Raw genomic sequence first — 20,520 nt, 5'->3', positions numbered from 1 at the left:
TTTGAACTGAAAAGCATGTTGTTGACAATATGCTTTTGTGGTTTTGATCTAAAAAGGCTTTTTTTCTTTTTTCTTTTTTGGCATTAAGCAGAGAATGAGCTCACCTACAGGTGTACATGCCCCCCGACGACTTCTTCAATCTGCAGTACGAGAAGCCGTCGGTCCTAATGGGCCAGCTAATTCAAAACGGTCAGAATCATCATCAAAGCGTTTGCGCTCAGTTGTTTCTACAACTGTTGGTCAGTGGATGTCTATTACATGTTTGCTTTTTTAGAAAATCTCTCAGTTTCAGCTTATTTGTAGAGTGCGTTGGATTGAAATTTGATCTTTACAATCTGTTTGGAATTTTTTCCCACAGAGAATTCAGATACATCTTTGGATGCTGTTGAAGGCCATCAGAGGCCTAAGGCACTTGTAAAATCTCTGCCAGCCATGGCTGTTGCCATGAAGGCAGCAGCTGCAGCAGCGGAGGATGCAGCTAAGGTCAAGTCAGCAGGAAGTGTCTTTGATAGGCTGGGTAAAAGGATTGACACTGATTTGAATGGATTGCATGAAGCAGTTGAAGAAGATATTCTGGATGATGGAAACAATATTGAAAACACAATGACTGCAGCTGTGTATCAAGGGCGTGAATATCAGCAAAGGACTCAAGTTCATAGTAGATTAAGTAGAGGACTAACAGATGATGTAGCAATGATGGATAGTGAAAGCATTATTCCCTCAAATCCTGCTACTTATAACGAGGGATATGATGAAGTACAAGAAGATGCAAGGTACACACGTCGTTATGCCAGTGTGTCAACAAGAAGAAAGCAGTTTGAAACTGCAGAGAGTGAGGGTGTCTCAAGGTTATCAAACTTTGAGAGGCAACCTATACAGGATCAAGAACCACAGAAGCCTCACGAGGAGTCAGTAACTGTAAAGTATCGCCTGGCACGACACTCTGATGAAGTGGCAAGGGAAAATAGAATGCAAAAGGCTTCATTATCTGAAGCCCCAAGTTCATCGAGGAAGATTGTGAACATATCCGTGAATGTGAATACTTGGAAGTCACCTCATTTCCAGTCAGCTAGGGATACAGTGGACAGGGAAACAAGATCCTCTAATACAGATACAAAGATATTGTCTGATCACAATGAAATGGATATTGATGGCACCTTACCCGGTAACTCTGACATGCGGCTTCAAGCAGAGAGTGGTCAGATTGCCTCTGCAACTGATGCAAATGTAAATAAATTAAAATTTCTTGTGTGTATTTATATACCTGTGGCACTATTCAATTATTTCTTCAATAAGAAACTTATTTATGTAATATTTATTTAACTTTTTTTTGCAGGGTATATCAGGTACAGATTATTCCAGTGATGTCAGGAAGGGTACATCTTCAGTTTCTGGTTAGTTATAGCATTGCACTAAAAACTCGATTGTTAATTTAGTGACTTAGGAGGCAGGGGATATGAATGTGCAATAGTAGGTTTTGCTAAAGGTTTGGAGCTTCAGTGGAACATCTTAAAATTCCCTTATCTTGTGATCTATCCTCTGCACAATAGATTAATTTCAACTCAGTAAATATAGACATTTATTTTAGCATCTTTGGCACCTTGTAAAAGTTAATTGTTAATGTGCAGACCATCAATGTAGGCTTTTGATACCCTGTTATTATTCAATGTTTCACATTTCATTTAATAACTTTTTGTTCGGACTATCTATAATGTCGAATATACTAACATGATTTTGTATCTTTAATCTTTCCAAGTATTTGTTACTTTCATATTTATATGATACATTTCAAGAGTAAATTTTCCTTTATTGCAGGTGTTAACAATTCAGTCCGACCTGAAGATGCAGATTCAAGGACAGTTTTTGTTTCTAATGTAAATGCTGGGAACCTATTCTTTTTCTTGCTTTTCTTTTCGCTTATTTATTATTTACCAGGCGTGTGCCACCATAAAATACCCTTATCACGATCTTAATATATGTATTTGTGAAATTTTCTCTGTTAAAAATATTCATTTCGTACTGTGCTTTTTATGACCTAAATTTTCTTCATTATTCATGTTGCAATCCTTGTTCATTATTCACGTGCAATCCTTGTACAGCATGAGTGGGCCTAACAGTCAATAACATGTGTTACCTCCTGGGAGGTTTGTTATCTTTTATCACACAAATCCGCATTAAGAAGAAAGAACAGATCTGAGTGGTAACTATAGGCGATCTAGCCTTGTTACTACTAGCTGCCTTTCTGTTCGGGCTGGTTATTTGTTAGAGCCCCTTCATATTTGAGAGATCCCCTTCAGCTTGGGGTTATTTGATAGATCTGGTTAAGATGGATCTAAGATGGGTCATTATGAGGTTGACATGTCACATGCAGGAATTGAACTAGGTTGTGGGCTGGTGCTTTTCCTTAAGGTTTTTGTATGCTGTCCTTTAATGGATTAATTTGCATGTGAACTCGAAAGAAATCAACACAGTAAAGCATTCCCAAGCACTTGAGAACAGGGTAAATTCAAATTAAATAACAAGGGTTGTGACTAAATTAACTACCTAAAATACACGGTGATTAAGTCAGTGAAACAAGAAGAATGCATGGCTTAAGTGAAAGAACAATTCAAAGTGCGTGAATGGAATAACGGACCAGATCTCTGCAGCACGATTGCACAAGTAAAACAACCACACAAATTTAAAGAGTTTCAAACAAAACATAGTTCAATCCATTTAATGTATTGATAAAGAGGCAGATAACAAAAGCATAGTCACCAATACATCATGGGCTGCTTAGTCAGTCTTTGGCACGCAGTGGCGGAAGAAGTCTGTCAAGTCTGGGATGAAAGAAATCTGTTAAGAGTGCTGAAGCTCTGTTGCTGTAGCCTGTCAAAAAATGTCTTAACCTCTTGAACAATTCTCTCACACCCTGTTTTATAGAAGCAAGTGATGCATGTAGATGAGAGAGAGGCATTTGTCAAACCATAACCCAGAACCTCTGTATGAAATGCTAAGTGTGAGTGAGTTGTTGCTTGCTTATAACAAAGCAGTGAATCTGCCAGTCCCAGTCTATTCTGAATGGTGTTATGCAGGACTGTGCTGTTAACTAATGTTGAACATCCAAACTTGCTGACTTCTCCTCATGGTAATCGGCATGCAATAAAAGAAGGCAAGTAATAGCCATGTCGAGAACAGACCACAGCAGGTGGCAGAAAAGGATAGTCATGAGGCTGTCCAGTTGAGCCCCTACAGCGGCCACAAGAGAAGTGTGAAGGCTGCCAGGAGCAATCAGATCCACTAGGGCCATGAGGGTTGGTCACTGCCAGACTGAGATGCAGAAACAAAAGTGTCAATGAATGGAAGAACTGCAGAGGAGCTGCAGTGAGACAGCCACAGTGAGAACAAATGTACATAGAGAGTACAGGAGCTGCCATTAGCAGAAAAGTGTGCAGGTACAGTCAAACAGACTGTATAGGGGCACATAAATGCTGAAGAGTAGTCTAGAGACACACAAGTTTATGTGCACAAGTCACAACAACATGGTGTCAAGGAAACAAGTACAAATGATAGTGCCACTGTGCTAGCCATATTTTCCAAAGTGATTGGCAGAGGTCAGTTTTCAAAGGGAGAGAGAGAGAGAGATCATACCAGTCGAATGTGTCACAAAAATTTAATTTCGTGGGTGTTTCAAAGGATCAAAACACAGATAGATAGGAGATATTAGCAGATCTATAAACCGACTTTTTTATTCTTGTTGGTTGTTATGCTTTTGACCTGCGAGAGGATGCCAGAATACCAAATATACTATGTTGCACGAGTTTCTGGAACTTGGCAACGTTGGGAACTTGGGTACGGGTGTCTGGAACGGCTAGAGGTTTCCCCAAATTTTCCAGGAAACGGCTAATTGGGAGCGGAAATATTATATAATAAAAAAATAATATATATAATCAAAAAAATATAATCAAAAAGACCGCTGCCATAGCAAAAAGATATATATGTTTACATATGTTACCAAAAGTGTTGACATATGTCTCCTATTTTACCAAAAAGATATAATATTTACCAATAGGGTGAACCTTTACTAAAATTACATTAATATAAGTTACAGAGGTAAGAAAAAGAATTTGCAGATATTTCTTTAAAAAATTTAGTGATCCATAACAAATTTAAAGGCACTTTTTTACTAGTGTAGTGTAGATACCAATTTTAAGTTTGAAGCCATGTCTTATTATTTTCTTTTGAATTAATCATTGCGTTGTATCCATGAACATATTTGAGTAAAATGTTGGATCGTACATGTAAATGTTTAAGCCATGAGCTCTCCGCCTAAATTTTTAAATGCTGCATTCCCAAACGACTCGAATGCTTGATTTGTTTTTTTACCTGAACTTATGAAAACGAAACAAGTAGTTTATTGCTGAAGGGCAGCGCTCCAACTCTCAACACACTTAGCTCTCCGCTCTCAACGCCAAACAACAACTAAAGCTCTCAGTGAAAAGAGGTGTAGCAACCAGCATTTATGGAAAAACTGAAGGGTTTTTTTGGCGCCAAAAACATTCCCACCCATTCATATCCACAGAAACTGGTGGAAAGACGAATAGTGCATCGTCTATCAATAACAAGTGCATATTTCCCTCTCGATCATACAGTGTGTAACAACAAGTGCGTCTTTCTCTGCCCAGGTCCTTTTCTTTGGGGTTTACAGTATTTTTGACTTACCATATTGTTCGTAATCCACTATACAATTTCATGGGTGAATTCAATTACTAAATTCTGCAATTTCGTGGGTGAATTCAAAGTTAAAATTACTAAATTAGTGAATTCAAGTAGCCAATTTTCGTATCACTATGGCAGTTTCCACCGAAACCATACTGGAATGTTTGGTTCGAAACTCGCTGTCATAGCTAAAAGACTGCTGCCAATTCCAATTTCCACATGGGTCCACATGGGAACGTTGGAGCGTTGCAAATTTAAGTCTGACCAGTTTCGGAAACCGTCCAAAGTTTCTTTTACCGTTCCCACAGAAAATGGGACGTTCCTGTGCAGCTCCAAAGTTCCAAGGAGCGTGGGAACCACCGGAACGGGTTTCCCAACTCTCAGGAACGGTTCCCGTGCAACATAGCAAATATATGAAGAAACACAACCGAGAACACAGAACAAAATGAGAAATAACAGCATGTATTTTATTATTCAGAGATGAAAGCAATGTTCACTTGCCTCTTCGAGGGGGCAACCTCCAATAGAGCAGGGCTTGATTACAAAATAAGACACGACGCTCCTCAATGGGGAGTCTCTATCCTTTATATAGGATTCATACATGCAATACCATGGGTCAGTGCCATGGTTCTTTTAATACCATCTATCTAATACCATGACCCATTTGCAACTAACTGTGGTCCCTTTCTTTAAATGCAGGTCAACCACTTACAATTATTAATATGGGCTTTATTGACTCTTTAACTAACTATAACTATGACTCGACCCTATTACATAAATAAGGGGGTTAGGGTTGGACCCTAACATTGGTGCTAGGACTTAGCACAAGGAAAATTATCAGATCTAGAAATGGCAACAACCCGTCTCAAATTTGAGGACCGGTTGGATGGAGCCTCAAATATCTTGTTGAGGAAGGTAAGGGTTACCTTGTCGCTGAAGGAGAATGACCTTTGGGTGATTGTGGATAAGGAGATCCAATCGCCAATGGATCCAACACAGCTGGCAGCCCACGAAAAGGACATTAGAGCTCAATGTGTCGTAATGGAGGCCGTGAAGTATCCCCTGATTCCTTATTTGGTAGAAAAGAAAACAGACAGAGAGTTGTTCAAAGCTCTAGTGGACTTGCTTCATAGTGACAACATCAACAAAAAGATGATCTTGTGAAACAAACTCAGATCCATCTAGATGTCAAGATCTAATAACATTGCTAGTTACTTCATGAGGATCATCTAGACACCAGATCAACTTGCAACGATTGGAAGAAAGTGGACGATGTAGAGCTCGTGAATGTGGCACTGAATGGTTTTTCAAAATCATTGGAACCATTTGTCAAAGGAATCTATGCCCAAGTGAAACTTCCAATTAGGAGAGGCTTTGGGATGACTGCATCCAGGAAGAGACTTGAGAGGGGTCTAAGGCCAGTAGGTAGGGAGATGAAGAGGAGAACATTGCTCTGGTTAGTATGGCCATCAAGTGCAAAGAAAAGGATTCCAAAGATAACAATGAGGGGGAAACATTTGAGCCAGGGAAAAAGGACTTGAGCTAGCTCAAGTGCTTCATTTTCCACAAGAGTGGGCATCACAATGTTCGAAAAAGAAGGGGGGGGGGAAGGTGAAGTTGTAATAGACAACAAATCAATAGAGGTTCGAGAAGAATTTCTCATTTGTCTCCTGTTTATCTATCGACACCATCACAAGGAGTGCTTGGTACTTGGATAGTGGTGCATCACGTCACATAACATAAGCATGAGACCTATTTAGTATTTTGATGGAGAGAGATTCATATTTACATGTGGAGCTTGGTAATGATGCTAAGTATGTAGTAAAATGGGTTGGAAGTGTTAAGTTCCAACTAAAGTTAGGAGGGATGTTGGATGGCAAAGACTTGCTATTCATAGTAGGACTGAAAAGGAATTTTCTCCCAGTATCAGTCATGGAGGAAAGAGGATATGTAGTCATATTTGGGAATGTGTAGATGCTCATTCGTCTAGAGGAGTCTCGCCCAAACACAGCAGTGACCATCGAGGTTAGAGAGAGCAACTTATACAGGTTGATCGACAAACTTGTTTAGACATTGAGGGATGCTTAGCAGCATGGGGAGTCTCCTAGGAGCATATTTAGGGAGAGTAGGCCTTCGAAAAAGTTTTTGAACTCCATGGCATTGACAAGTATCATCCTTTAGGGGGTAGTGGACCAGGAGGTTTGAAGGAAAGCTATGGTAAAGGATGATGCACGGGACATTATACTAGGATTGGAGAGACAACTAGTTCTAGGTGGCTCTCCAGGAAGTGCCTTCCTTGCTAAGAGGGATTGTTGATGTTTGTAGCTCGAGTAGTTACTTTTGTATAGGCCTAAGTGTATAGGCATGCATAAGTCTCCTAATAGACCCTTGACCTTAGCAATTTCTTTAGTGATTAAAGTAATTTTTCTTTATAAGATATTGTGAGTCAATCTAATGCAATGCAAATGTTTTTGTATTAATTAATTAGATGAATTTCAATTGTTGATCTCAAGTGATGTGAGATCTAATAACAACTGTCAATCACTTTGGAGATTAGGGTTGTGGATTCAGTCAAAAAATCGAACTCATGTAAAGAAGGTCGGGCTAAGGGAGAAGACACACAAGACATCTTGAATACAAGACACCGTGAGAATGAGATAACGGTGATTAGGTGGAGAAGGACTTTCGTTCAAGTGTGCTGGGTTTGAGGAAGGTACAAGGAGCAGCAAGGGAGATCCAGATCAGCCAAGCAGACTGAAAGACATATATGGGGCTTGATCAACTTGATCAATTCCCGGCTATTGTTGTATGCATTTTCTCAGTGGGCAATTATCCCAGGAAGGGAGCCCTTGTAAGTTCTGAATTTAATAAATGAAGAACAGATTTGAAGGGCAGAAATCTGTGTGCATGTGATTGTGAGATTGGTACTTTGATTTTGCTTCCACTGTTTATTTTATTTATGCTAAAATTTCAACCGTGTTATTATTCAGTATATCTAATCTGCTAAAAAGTAGTTAACCAGGTGCTGGGGTCAAGGAAAATTAACACCTCACTCCCAAAACTTCTAGTATTGGGCTTATAGTGGTGTTTCCTCTCATTATTTCAGAGTTGTGGTAAAAATAATTAAAATACAAGGTTGTACACTATCTGTTGGTGCACTATGATCTATGGATGGGCTCAATACTAGTTGGAAATACATTTCAGCATTCAGACGATTCTATTTCTGCTGCTGTTGCTAGGAAATTAAAATAAAACACGATTTGCCAATTTTAACTGCTCAGGTGTCATTCTAAAAGAGGATGAGTCTGTTTACTGATTGTGGATTCTGAAATCTGCTTAAGGCAAGGACTGTCCAGCACTCCTGTACATGGCAATAAGCCCGGAAAATTCTGATAGTCATTTGGAATCTCAAATCTGCTCAAACGATATTTCATCAAGGCACATTTAACTCCAAGTGTAAAACCAGCTTGAGCCTTGAAGTAGTCACTTTATGGAGTGCTGTCACTTCCAGAAAAGTACTGTTTGCTATGGCGATCATAAGGAAATAAAGTAACCTTAATAAATGCACACTCCATAATCCTTTTTTCTTTTTTTTCCTATAGCTGTAAATTTTTTTCTTTGACCCAATTACCGGTTTTCAATTTCAATAAGTTTTCTCAGTTTAATTGCTATTCATAAATGCATATTCATCTGAACTTATAAATGAAAACACATTGAATCATTTACTTCAAATACTGAGAGGAAACTTAGAAAATCAATCACATAAAAGACATAAATTTTTGAGCAATGCCCCTGGAAAATCCCTGAAGGGCAAACCAAGAGAGAGAGAGAATTTTATTATAGGCTCACAGAAAAATGAGTTTACAGCAAACCTTTTCCAGCAAGAAATATAGTATTTATCTCGAAAATTGTGCACTTTGACCACCTTGATTTCTGTGCCAAACTTCTTGAAATCTGTGCATGTTCTCCTGTATGGCTTGTATGGTCTGAACTGGCAGCAATACTTGTGCTTGAAATCTGTGCAGTTATGCCTTGATTTCTGTGCAATGACAGCCTTGAAATCTGTGCAAGGTGCATCAATTTCTGTGCAATGATTTAGCCTCAAAATCTGTACAGCGATGCCTTGATTTCTGTGCAATAGCTCAGTCTTGAAATATGTGCAAGGTGCCTGGATTTCTGTGCAATGATTCAGCCTTGAAATCTGCGCGAGGGTGCCTTATTTTTTGTGCAATGTATCAGCCCCAAAAGCTGTGCATGGGTTTCTCGATTTCTGGGAAATGATGCTGGAATATTCTCCTTGGTTTGCATGCCAAATCTCTTGGAACTCATGCCCCTTCTTGCTGCTGCCTCTCCTTTTCCTTCAGCGCTACTTCTCCTCTCTCTCTCCCCTCAAGAATGAGTTAAAATAATAAAAATTAAATGTGCCTTTTCCTAGAAATTCCTTTTATTTCTCATTTTAACAGTTCTAACTTAAACCTAAGATCTAATGGCTCAGATTAAATCCTTGGCCAATAAGATGTAGGGTTGTGATTTTCATTTAATCTCTCATAATCACAACTTAAATGATAAATCATTTAATGTGGCTCAGATTAAATCCTTGGTCAATAAGATGTAGGGTTGTGATTTAATCTCTCATAATCACAACTCAAATGATAAATCATTTAAGTCACATTAATTATTTAATAATGCATAAAGTTAATGTTCTAGAGACCATTTTTTGAACATTCTCCCACATGCTAGACACCAAGCCAATGTGGAAGATACTTGTCCAAGCTAATCTCAACACTCTCTCTTAGCGAGGAAAGTGTTCTTCACCATTCTCAACTTGTCTTGAAAAACACTAACATGCCTTTCAGCAATGATTTCGTGAGAATGTCCACAACTTTCTCATCTATGGATATATATTGAAGCTCGATGTTTTCTCTTTGAATGTAATCTTGGATGAAGTGGTATATGATCCTAATATGTTTTGACTTGTTATCAAATACAAAATTTTCCGAGAGTTTAACACTGTTGAAATGTGTAACTAGGTTCGGTCATCATAAATATGAAATGTACTCTTGATTTTTGTATATTGTAAAAAAAAAAGAAAAATTATTATTGTTATTTTTGTAGCATGGGTTTCATGCTCAAGGTCATTTTTAGGTCAAGCACCCACTGAGTGCTTCTAGGTTTTGTCATTGAGTCAAGAAGTCAATTGAGTTATTGTCATATATGTAAGACCCCATTGGGCATATTGTATCATGTCAAGAAAATTATTGTAAGTCAAAAAGTGTCATAAAGACCCTCCAAGACCTAGTCAAACTACAAAAGACAAGTCGGCTTGCGTAAGAAAACTCTCATTCAAATTGAGTGGAAAACTTGTCCACTTCAGTTGAAACTGCAACTTGTTTCTTCTTCTTCTTGTTAGGACATTGACTTGCATAGTGCCCAAACTCATGACATGCAAAGCACTTGACTTTGCTCATGTCCTTTGTCTGCTCACCCTTTGACTAGGCCCCACCTTTAAGACCTTTCTTGGACCTTTTCTTGCCCTTTGCTGAAAGAGCAACATTTTCTTCATCATCCCTCTGCTACTGACATGTATGGCCTGAACCAAGTCTAAGCTCCTCATGCATGAAATCATCCAAAAGTCTCTTAATAACCAACTCTGATTCCTCCATCTTCTCACCAACAACACCCAACTCATCACGCTCCTGCAACACTCTTGTAAGGTATGATGTAGTTGTATCAGATTTAGTCATCTTGGTGTTCCTTAACTTCTCTTTTAACACCATCTTTCTATTTTGGTTTGAGCTTTGGTATAACTTGCATAAATAATCCCACATCTCATATGCATTATTCTTACTTGTAACATGAGGAATCACATGGTCATTATTGGCATCAAGGATAATCCTTATGGCTCCAACATTCCTTTTATTATATTTGGCCAAAAGTGTTGCATTCGTAGGAATTGTGACAAACTTCTCAACTATGTCCCAGAATTCATATTCCTCTAGAATCAATAAAATTCTCGCTTTCCATGAGCTGCAATTTCTTGCTCCCTCTAATATATCTTGAAATTGTAGCCATATGACCTACTCAACGGATAACAAGGTCGAACCCTTTTCTGGGTGAACTATCTGCAACTCTTTTGCAAACCCTAGTTCTTTCTTATTTGGTTTCCCCTTCCAGTATCATGTGCTTTGATACCATGTAAAAAAAATTATTTCAACCAATCACTGATTTTCAATTTCAATAAGTTTTCTTAGTTTAATGCTCATCCATAAATGCATATTTATTTGAACTTATATATGAAAACACATTGAATCATTTATTAAGAGGAAACTTTGAAAATCGATCACATGAAAGACAATTTTTGGGCAATGCCCCTGAAAAACCCTGAAGGGAAAACTAATAGATAGTCAATTTTACTATAAGCTCACACAAAAATGAGTTTATAGCAAACTTTTTCCAGCAATAAATGCAATACTTACCTCGAAAACTGTGCCCTTTCACCACCTTGATTTTTGTGCCATACTAATCTAAATCTGTGCCTGATTTCCTGTATAGTGTGTACGATCTATATGTTCTAAACTAGCAGCAATAAATGCCCTTGAAATGTGTGTAGTGATGCCTTGCTTTTTGTGCAATGAATCAACCTCAAAATTTGTGCAAGGTGCCTTAATTTTTGTGCAATGATGTTGGTATATTCTCCTTTGTTTTGATTCTAAATATCTTGGAACTCGTGCCCCTTGTTGCTCCTCTTCCTTCAGTTCTTCTCCTCTCTCCCCTCAAGAATGAGTGAATTAATAAAAATTAAATGTGCCTTTTCCTAGAAACTCTTTATGCCTCATTATAACAATTGTAACTTAAACCTAAGATCTAATGGCTCAGATTAAATCGTTGGCCAATAAGATCTAGGGTTGTGATTTAATCTCTCATTATCACAACTTAAATCATTTAAGTCACATTAATTATTAAATAATGCATAAAAGTCACTTCAACTTTATAACTTATGAAGTTAATGTTCTAGAGACCACTTTTGAACATTCTCCCACATGCTAGACACCAAGCAAGGAAACCCAGGGACATAGAATTTGCATAACGTATATGGGATGAAGATAGCAAAGGTTATGCTGAGTAAGGTGTGTCTCCTAGGCTTGAGGATCAAAGACTTAAACATCTACATGCCAACTCTCTTTCCAACCAACAATCCATTATTTATTGTAAATATCTCAAAGTCAACAAAACTCAAAATTTTCCAAAAAGGTTTTAACCTGGTACAGAAATTGCCTGGAAACGAATTCTTATAAAAGCAAAAAATATACAATGGTGAGAACATAAAATATAAACAGAGATTTTTTTCTAGAGCCCAAACCGGGAAAACCAAATTGATTTTTCATTATATTCCTTTCAATGTTACAATACATATATGTACTTGTTGAAGCATTCATAAACCCAAATCCATTAACCCTAGATTAGAACATAATCGTAGTTCCTTTGACCAAATCTACAAAATACCATGGGAAAAAACCATCATGCCCAAAACCATGTGCAAAAACCGTGCACAAAACCATGGGTAGGTCCACCCACCATCTTTGGGTCCACCTCCCATCCTTGGGTTTGTTGGAAAATGTAACTAGTATTGGTCTTCATAATGAAAGAAAAAGTTTTACTAAATTTATTTATTCTTTGGTATAGCATGTTCTTCATACTCCTTGATGTCACAAAGAGTCAAAATGATTTTGTGAGTCATTTGTAAAAGAAAAAATGTATTTTTGTAGAATCTGTCATAAAACTCCAAGTTGGCCCTCTCTTTCAGTAAAGTCGGCCTACATGGCTCTTGGGCACCTTATTGAACTTCTATATAAGAACATGTGTTCAAGCTCTTTTCTGAAGATAAGCTGACAAATTTTGCAATAATAACAAGAGAAGCAAGACCTTGAATCTAAAGGAGTCGAGACTCTGAAGGAACCAAAAGTCTATAGTTTGAAGGTTTGTAAGGAACCGAGAATCTAAAGGAGCCGAGAATTTGAAGGAGCTGAGAGTTTGAAGTCTGAAGGTCTAACGCTGAGAGTTTGTAATTGTAAAACCGAGAGTCTGTAATGTAGAAATTCCTTGTAGATTCAAACTGCTTATGTAATATGCTAAAATAAAAGACTTGAATCTACTCTACTCATCAGTGGAAACAATTAATCGATCAAGAAATCACAACATAAACATGAGACAATATTCAATCACATATGCTCAGAGATTTATCTAATTGGAAAGCAACTGCTCAAAACTCCTTCCTATTTGTATTGCATTAGTCAGAAAATAGAGAAGAAATACAATGATTGTTCAAGCCTGAACAATCTCTTGTAGAAATTTCTCATTTCCCACCCCGGTTCTCAGTTTCTCCTTATTTCTCCCATATAGTTAAATGCCCTTTCCCATAACCATACATTTAACAAGCTGGAAAAAATAAATTTGCTGAAAACACAAATTCTGGAAATTTTACAGAATGCTGGAAATTGCAGAAATAAAAATCAGCAGTAATAAACAGCCATTAAAACACATTTAAACACTGAGATTTTTGGTCAATGTGACCCTGGAAAAACCCCCTACAACTCTTGGGGAAAACCAGTTTGAGAGCTCTTCTTTATTTCTGAAAAATGCCTTTTTATAGTAAGAGAAATATTCAGCAAAAATCAGCAAGCGTGCTGAAACTCCACCTCGCTGAAACTCCGCCTTGCTGAAACTCCGCCCTGTTGAAACTCCGCTGTACAGACTTGCTGAAACTCAGCCTTGCTGAAACTCCGCCCTACTGAAACTCCGCTGTACAGAGTTGCTAAAACTCTGCCCTGCTGAAACTCCGCTCTGCTGAAACTCCGCTGCTGAAACTCCGCAGCTCACTGTCCAGAAATCTCTCTTGCTCTCTTGCTCTCCTTCTCTCAATCTGCTCATGAAAGAATGAATGATCTTTTTCTCCTTTAATCTAACCCCAAGTGACTTTTGGGTGATCCCTAAATCCAATGGCTGAAATAGATTGAGATCTAAGGCTGAGATTAAATGCTCATTTAAATCTCACTTTTTATTTTTTAATTCACCCCACTTTAATAAAGACCCACTTAGTCATTTATTTCCAAAGTCACTTTTCATTTCTAATTTTTCATTGACTTTATAAAAGTCACTTTAAAATTAGACTTAGTAACTTTATCACTTAAAGTCACTTTTAAATTAGATTTAACTTTATAAAATTATAAAGTCACTTCAGGAGAAAAATTAAATTCTTTTGGACACTTTTCCCTAGGCCAAAGATCAAAGCCTAAGGGAACCACCTGTCCTCCGGTACCAAATTTCAACACTCCCTCTTACCGAGGAAGGTGTTCCTCACCGCACCCATCTTGTCTCTGAAGTAGACATGCTTGCCCCGTGGTAAGGCTTTGGTAAGAATATCTGCAACCTGCTCATCAGTGGAAATATACTCAAGCTTCACAGCTCCCTTCTGAACATAGTCTCTGATGAAATGATATCTGATCCCGATCTGCTTTGACCTGTCATGAAATACTGGATTCTCCATGAGTTTAATGCAACTCTGATTATCACAGTAAATCATTGAAGGTCTCAACGACTGACCAAATAATCCAAACAAGATCTTGCGAAGCCAAATAGCCTCACAACTAGTTAGACTGGCTGCCATATACTCTGCTTCCGCTGAACTCAGTGCTACTGACTCCTGCTTCCGGCTGAACCATGACACTACTGCTGAACCCAACCCAAAACAACACCCTGAAGTGCTCTTCCTATCAGAAGCACAACCTGCCCAATCAGAATCAGTGTATCCTGCCAATCTCACTCCATCTCCCTGCCTGTAGTCCAGGCCATAATCCACTGTCCCCTGCAAGTACCGCAAAATGTGTTTTGCAGCCACCCAGTGAACCTTCCTAGGCTCACACATAAACTGACTCATCGTGTTGACTGCAAAACAGATATCTGGTCTAGTGTTGACCAAATACATCAAGGAACCAATCAGCTGCCTGTACAATGTGGGATCCACCAACTCGGAATCCGAAGCATGAAGCTTCTTCCAGTTGGTGATCATCGGTGTCGACATGGGTCTACAATCCTCCATGTGGAATTTGCTAAGGATGTCCACAATATACTTCCCCTGCCCCAGGAAGAAATGCCCCTCCTCTTGCCACACCTCCAAGCCCAAAAAGTAATGCATCAAGCCGATGTCTTTCATATCAAACTCCGTCGCAAGATCTCTCTTGCAGTGCTCTATGAGTCTCTCTGCACCTGTAATGATCAAGTCATCCACATACAGCACCAGAATGAGAGGCTCCTCACCAATCACAATAAAGTAAAGGTTCGGATCTGCCTCACTCTTTGTGAAACCCATCCCCTGCAAATATGTATCTATCATGGAGTACCAAGCTCTGGGAGCTTGCTTCCAGCCATAAAGGGCCTTCTTCAGTCTGCACACATGGGACTCCTTCCCATGCACCTCAAAGCCCTGTGGTTGCTCAATGTACACCTCCTCCTGTATGAAGCCATTGAGAAATGCGGTCTTCACATCCATCTCGTGGATCTTCCAACCCATCTCTGTTGCTACCGATATAATGGAGCGGATCGAAATATATCGAGCCACGGGAGCGAAGGTCTCCTCATAATCAACTCCCTCTACCTGGGAGAACCCTCTAGCCACAAACCTTGCTTTGAATTTCTCAATGCTGCCATCTGCAGCATGCTTTACCTTGTAAAGCCATCTGGAAGTAACCACGGATTTTCCCTCAGGCCTCGGCACCACCTCCCAAACATCATTCTTCATGATAGAAGAATACTCCTCCTGCATGGCCCTCTCTCCAGACCTGCTGGCTAGCTGCCTCCTCATAGCTAGAAGGCTCAGAGTCAAGGATGCTGGTAACCATCGCCATATAGCTACAAAACCTCTCAGGTGGTCTACTCTCTGTGACCGGCCTCTTCGGCTCAGCAACAGATGAGGCATCTCTCAAGGTGTCCTGAAGCCACTTGGGCTTCCTCTTCCCTGAGCGCACTTCTTCCGCCGGAGAATGAAACTCCTCCTCCTCATCATCATCAGGAGCCTGAACTCCTGACTGTTTATCTGCTGTCCTCCTGCCTGCACCTGAACCTGTAGAAGCTGAGGTACCGTGTGAACTGTCCATCAGTGGACTCCCTAGTGAACTGCTTTGTGAACTGCTCTGCATGCTGCCCGGAGCACCACCCCTCTGGCTCGGTGAGCCACTGCTCGCTGATGGACCTGACATCCTCATAGATGTACCTCCTGATCCTCCTGATCCCTGCCCGCTGGATCCCTGCGACTGACTCAACTGCTGTTGAGGGTCTGGCTGATCCAGATACTCTAACTCCCGTGACCTCCTAAAGGCCCTGTCCTCCTCGAACTTCACATCCCGTCTGACAACAACTCTCCTCTGTGCAGGAATGTAAATCCGAAAGGCCTTTGAGGTCTCACTGTAGCCCACAAAGATACCCTTCTCTGCGGTGGGCTCTAGTTTGGTCCTCTTCTCCTTGGGTATATAGGAGTATGTAATGCATCCAAAGATATGAAGATGACCAATATCAGGCTTCTTCCCAGAGAAAGCCTCCTCTGGAGTCATGTGCCTCAAGGCACGATGCGGACTCCTGTTCTGCAAGTAAACAGCGGTGTTGCAGGCCTCTGCGCACAAGAACAATGGCAACCCCTGATCATGTAACATGGCTTTGGCAGCCCCTATGATGGATCTGTTCTTCCTCTCTGCAACCCCGTTCTGTTGGGGGTTGTAAGGAACAATGAACTCCCTCCTAATGCCTGCCTCCGCACAATAGTCAACAAACTCTCCAAGGGTGTACTCTCCTCCATTGTCCGACCTCAGGGACTTGATCTTTCGACCTGTCTGTGTCTCCACAAGAGCTCTGAACTCCTGAAACCGCTTGAAGACCTCACTCTTGGTCTTCAAAAAATAAATCCAGGTCCTCCTGGAGTGATCGTCAATGAATAAAACATAGTACTCATATCCACTCAAGGGAACATGAGACATCCGACCGCTCACATCGGAATGAATCAAATCATGTATCCCAGTCGCTCTGGTGTCACTACTGGGAAAAGGGGATTTGGCAAACTTGCCCATCGCACAACCTCTGCAAGTATCAAAGTGATTAGTACTGAAATCTGGCACACCTGTAGTGATCTCCCGCAATGTCCTCAAGGCTCCATGATACATATGTCCCATCCTGCGGTGCCAAATCTCACACAGCTTAGAACTGCTAGCTCTGCTGTCGGTACTACTGCTCAATGCCAAAAGGGGCTGGAATGCAGACTTGTACACCTTTGCATGGCGTACACCTATCACTCTAGCTGAATCAGCTGGAGTGCCCCTAGAATACATCAACACCTGTCCTCCCCTGAATAGTACCTCGTATCCTCTGTCCTCCAAAGTTGAGACGGATATGAGGTTCTTCCTCATCCTTGGCACATAAAGAACATCTGACACTTTCAAGGGAGGTTTGGACTCCCTCTGAGATGTCAGTGTCCCCACCCCGACTGCTCTAACAACTCTGTCATCACCGAGTACTACCTCTATATCAGTGCCACTCTCTGAAAGCTCTGAGAAGTACTCGCGGACTCCTGTCATATGACGTGAAGCCCCACTGTCCACATACCAGATACTTGAAGATGCTCCGCTAATCGAGGGAAAAGCATGCTCTCTCTGAACCTGTGTGGCAGGTGATCCTGCACTAGAGGACTCACACGTAGTGAACGTAAACTCCCGGTCAAAACGACCTGCAAAGTCCTCAATCTCTGCTGAAGCTGCCACGTCCTGGTTCTTCCCCTTCTTCTTCTTCTTCTCCGGACACACAACTGCATAATGTCCCATCTTTTTTGACAATTCCAACAATTCACCTTGGAATAGTCCTTCTGTGTGTTCCCTTGTTTACCTTTACCTTTGCCTTTGCCCCCACCACTGCTTGTGGAAGTCTGCTTCTTCCTTTTGCCTTTCTTGCCTCCTGCCACCAGTGCTACATCCTCATCCTGCTCAACTGGCTTGGCTGCCCCAAGCTGACCTTTCTTGATCTCTGTCTGAATGCAATCATCCCAAAACCTCTCCCTTGTGGGAAGTGTCTCACGTGCACAAACCCCATCAGCAAAGTTCAACCATGAACGGGGGAGGCCATTCACTGCAATCCGCACCAACTCAGTGGGTGGAATGGCCTCTGCAATCGCTGCCAACTCATCTCTCACATTAGTAATCTTTGTGAGATATCCAGCTGCACTATCATTACCCATCTTAATGTTCTCCAGCTTCTCCTTCAGGGCCATCTTCCGGTTCTCATTGGTACTCTGGTAGAGATTGGACAATGCTGTCCACATCTCATGGGCATTGCTCTTTCCTCTCACATGAGGAATGCAATGGTCTTTGATTCCGTCTAGAATCAGCCTCTTACCCTTGTTGTTCTTTTTATTATAAGTTGTCAACTGAGTAACATCAGTAGGCACAACAACAGGGTTCTGTGTGGTATGCACCATGATATCCCAAACTTCTGCCTCCTCAAAGATACTCTGCATTCTCTCTTTCCAAACGCTGTAATTTGTATGCCCATCCAGCCTATCCTCCACCCTCAATCCCAATGACATCCTGCTGTCCTAAAACTGAAAAATAGCACTGCTGTAGTAAAGATAAAACTGCTGTTTATGAAAAAATCAGCTTGCTGGAATTTTCTGAGTGAAAAATCAACAGCTGTAATTTTTCCTTTTGCTGTCCCAAACTGTCCTTCAGCACTCAAGCTCTGGTACCATGTAGAAATTTCTCATTTCCCACCCCAGTTTTCAGTTTCTCCTTATTTCTCCCATACAGTTAAATGCCCTTTCCCATAACCATACATTTAACAATCTGGAAAAAATAAATTTGCTGAAAACACAAATTCTAGAAATTTTACAGAATGCTGGAAATTGCAGAAATAAAAATCAACAGTAATAAACAGCCATTAAAACACATTTAAACACTGAGATTTTTGGTCAATGTGACCCTGGAAAAACCCCCTACAACTCTTGGGGAAAACCAGTTTGAGAGCTCTTCTTTATTTATGGAAAATGCCTTTTTACAGTAAGAGAAATATTCAGCAAAAATCAGCAAGCAAACTTTTACAACTTATCTCAGCCTTGCTGAAACTCCGCCCTGTTGAAACTCCGCTGTACAGACTTGCTGAAATTCAGCCTTGCTGAAACTCCGCTGTACAGACTTGCTAAAACTCGGCCCTGCTGAAACTCCGCTCTGCTGAAACTTCGCTGCTGAAACTCCGCAACTCACTGTCCAGAAATCTCCCTTGCTCTCTTGCTCTCCTTCTCTCAATCTGCTCATGAAAGAATGAATGACCTTTTCCTCCTTTAATCTAACCCTAAGTGACTTTTGGGTGATCCTTAAATCCAATGGCTGAAATAGATTGAGATCTAAGGCTGAGATTAAATGCTCATTTAAATCTCCCTTTTTATTTTTAAATTCACCCCACTTTAATAAAGACCCACTTAATCATTCATTTCCAAAGTCATTTTTCCTTTCTAATTTTTCATTGACTTTATAAAAGTCACTTTAAAATTAGACTTAGTAACTTTATCATTTAAAGTCACTTTTAAATTAGATTTAACTTTATAAAATTATAAAGTCACTTTAGGAGAAAAATTAAATTTTTTTGGACACTTTTCCCTAGGCCAAAGATCAAAGCCTAAGGGAACCACCTGTCCTCCGGTACCAAATTTCAACATCTCTGCACAAGTATAATCTATCTCACTGTCTCACACGCTGACTCTAGCCAATACTTAGCATTTGCTGCTTGCCAACCTCCTATTTCCTTGCGCTGTTTCCTTGGGAATTAGCCCCCTATTAATTAGGGAAATTCCCAATTAGAATTGCGCAATCCCTGTAGGCCCTTCTCTGACTGTATGCACCACCTGTACAACTCGGGAAATTATACAACTCATAGTACACTGCCCTTGAACTCCAATCTGAACTGGGTAAGTCGAATTTCATGCATGCATGAGTTTTAATTATCGTTGATTTATCAGTTAATTGGTTGAACACTGAAGCTCACCTCATTGCTAGACCTCCTACTAGTTTCTCCAACAGTTGGAACTAGTTTAACTGACATTAACTCAGTTTAATTGAATTAAATTATTACAACTCAAATTAAACTCACCCTAGGCTCCTAAAATTTAGGAACCACTCTACATTACTCAAGCTAGACCCTCAACTTGAGTTAACTGAGCCAACTAAGTGAAACTAACTTAGTTAACTCGTACAAGTTGTCTTGTGACGTGCAATTACAATTTTCTCTTAATTTAATTCAAGGGAAAATTAAATCAAGATTTTCTTGTTGCCATTTTAAACATGTAACTATAATAAAAGGTCGAGAATAAAAGGACAAGATTTCGAAAATCGAGGTATTGTGACAAAATCTGAAGGACTACAACTAAAATTGAAGTTGCTTTTGACTTTGTCTTGACCAAGCTTCAATTTTTGACTTTGATTTGAAGGAGGGTTGACTTAGTGGGAGTCTTTAATCTTGGGTTGGATATCTCATTTTTAATTGATTCAATAAGAAGAGGATTGTTGGGTTTTCCCTTGTTGAGGGTTTTTCCCCTAGCTTGAAAGCCTAAATCTTTGTGTCTCTTATTTTCTTGTAGTGTTTTCAGAAACATCCAAGCCAACTCTGACTCGGTCGAGCCAGACTGAACCAAGGCCTGGTCGGGTCATCTCGGTGGATGAAACGGAATGGTTGGCCAGTTTGTTATCAAGCCGGTCACCAACTCGGTAACAGACTAGCTGGCTCGGCCAAGCCCGAGAT

The 20,520-nt window shown here is 40.1% G+C and overlaps 1 protein-coding gene across 1 annotated transcript in view; it reads left to right on the top strand.

Annotated features, from left to right (window-relative positions):
• The window catches only part of LOC149205065 (uncharacterized), a 78,030-nt gene that overhangs the window by 42,033 nt on the left and 15,477 nt on the right, over positions 1 to 20,520 (top strand). The window contains exons 5-8 of the mRNA XM_089394887.1: positions 92 to 239; positions 359 to 1,227; positions 1,337 to 1,394; positions 1,816 to 1,874. Of these exons, the coding sequence (XP_089251013.1) occupies positions 92 to 239; positions 359 to 1,227; positions 1,337 to 1,394; positions 1,816 to 1,874 (1,134 nt within the window). The remainder of the gene's footprint in view (positions 1 to 91; positions 240 to 358; positions 1,228 to 1,336; positions 1,395 to 1,815; positions 1,875 to 20,520) is intronic.

This window comes from Pinus tabuliformis, chromosome 1_2, assembly GCF_031772625.1.
Source record: "Pinus tabuliformis cultivar Carrire ecotype Pingquan chromosome 1_2, CPIR1, whole genome shotgun sequence".
NCBI classification, from domain to species: Eukaryota; Viridiplantae; Streptophyta; class Pinopsida; order Pinales; family Pinaceae; genus Pinus; species Pinus tabuliformis.
This window is presented reverse-complemented; position numbering and strand designations above follow the sequence as displayed.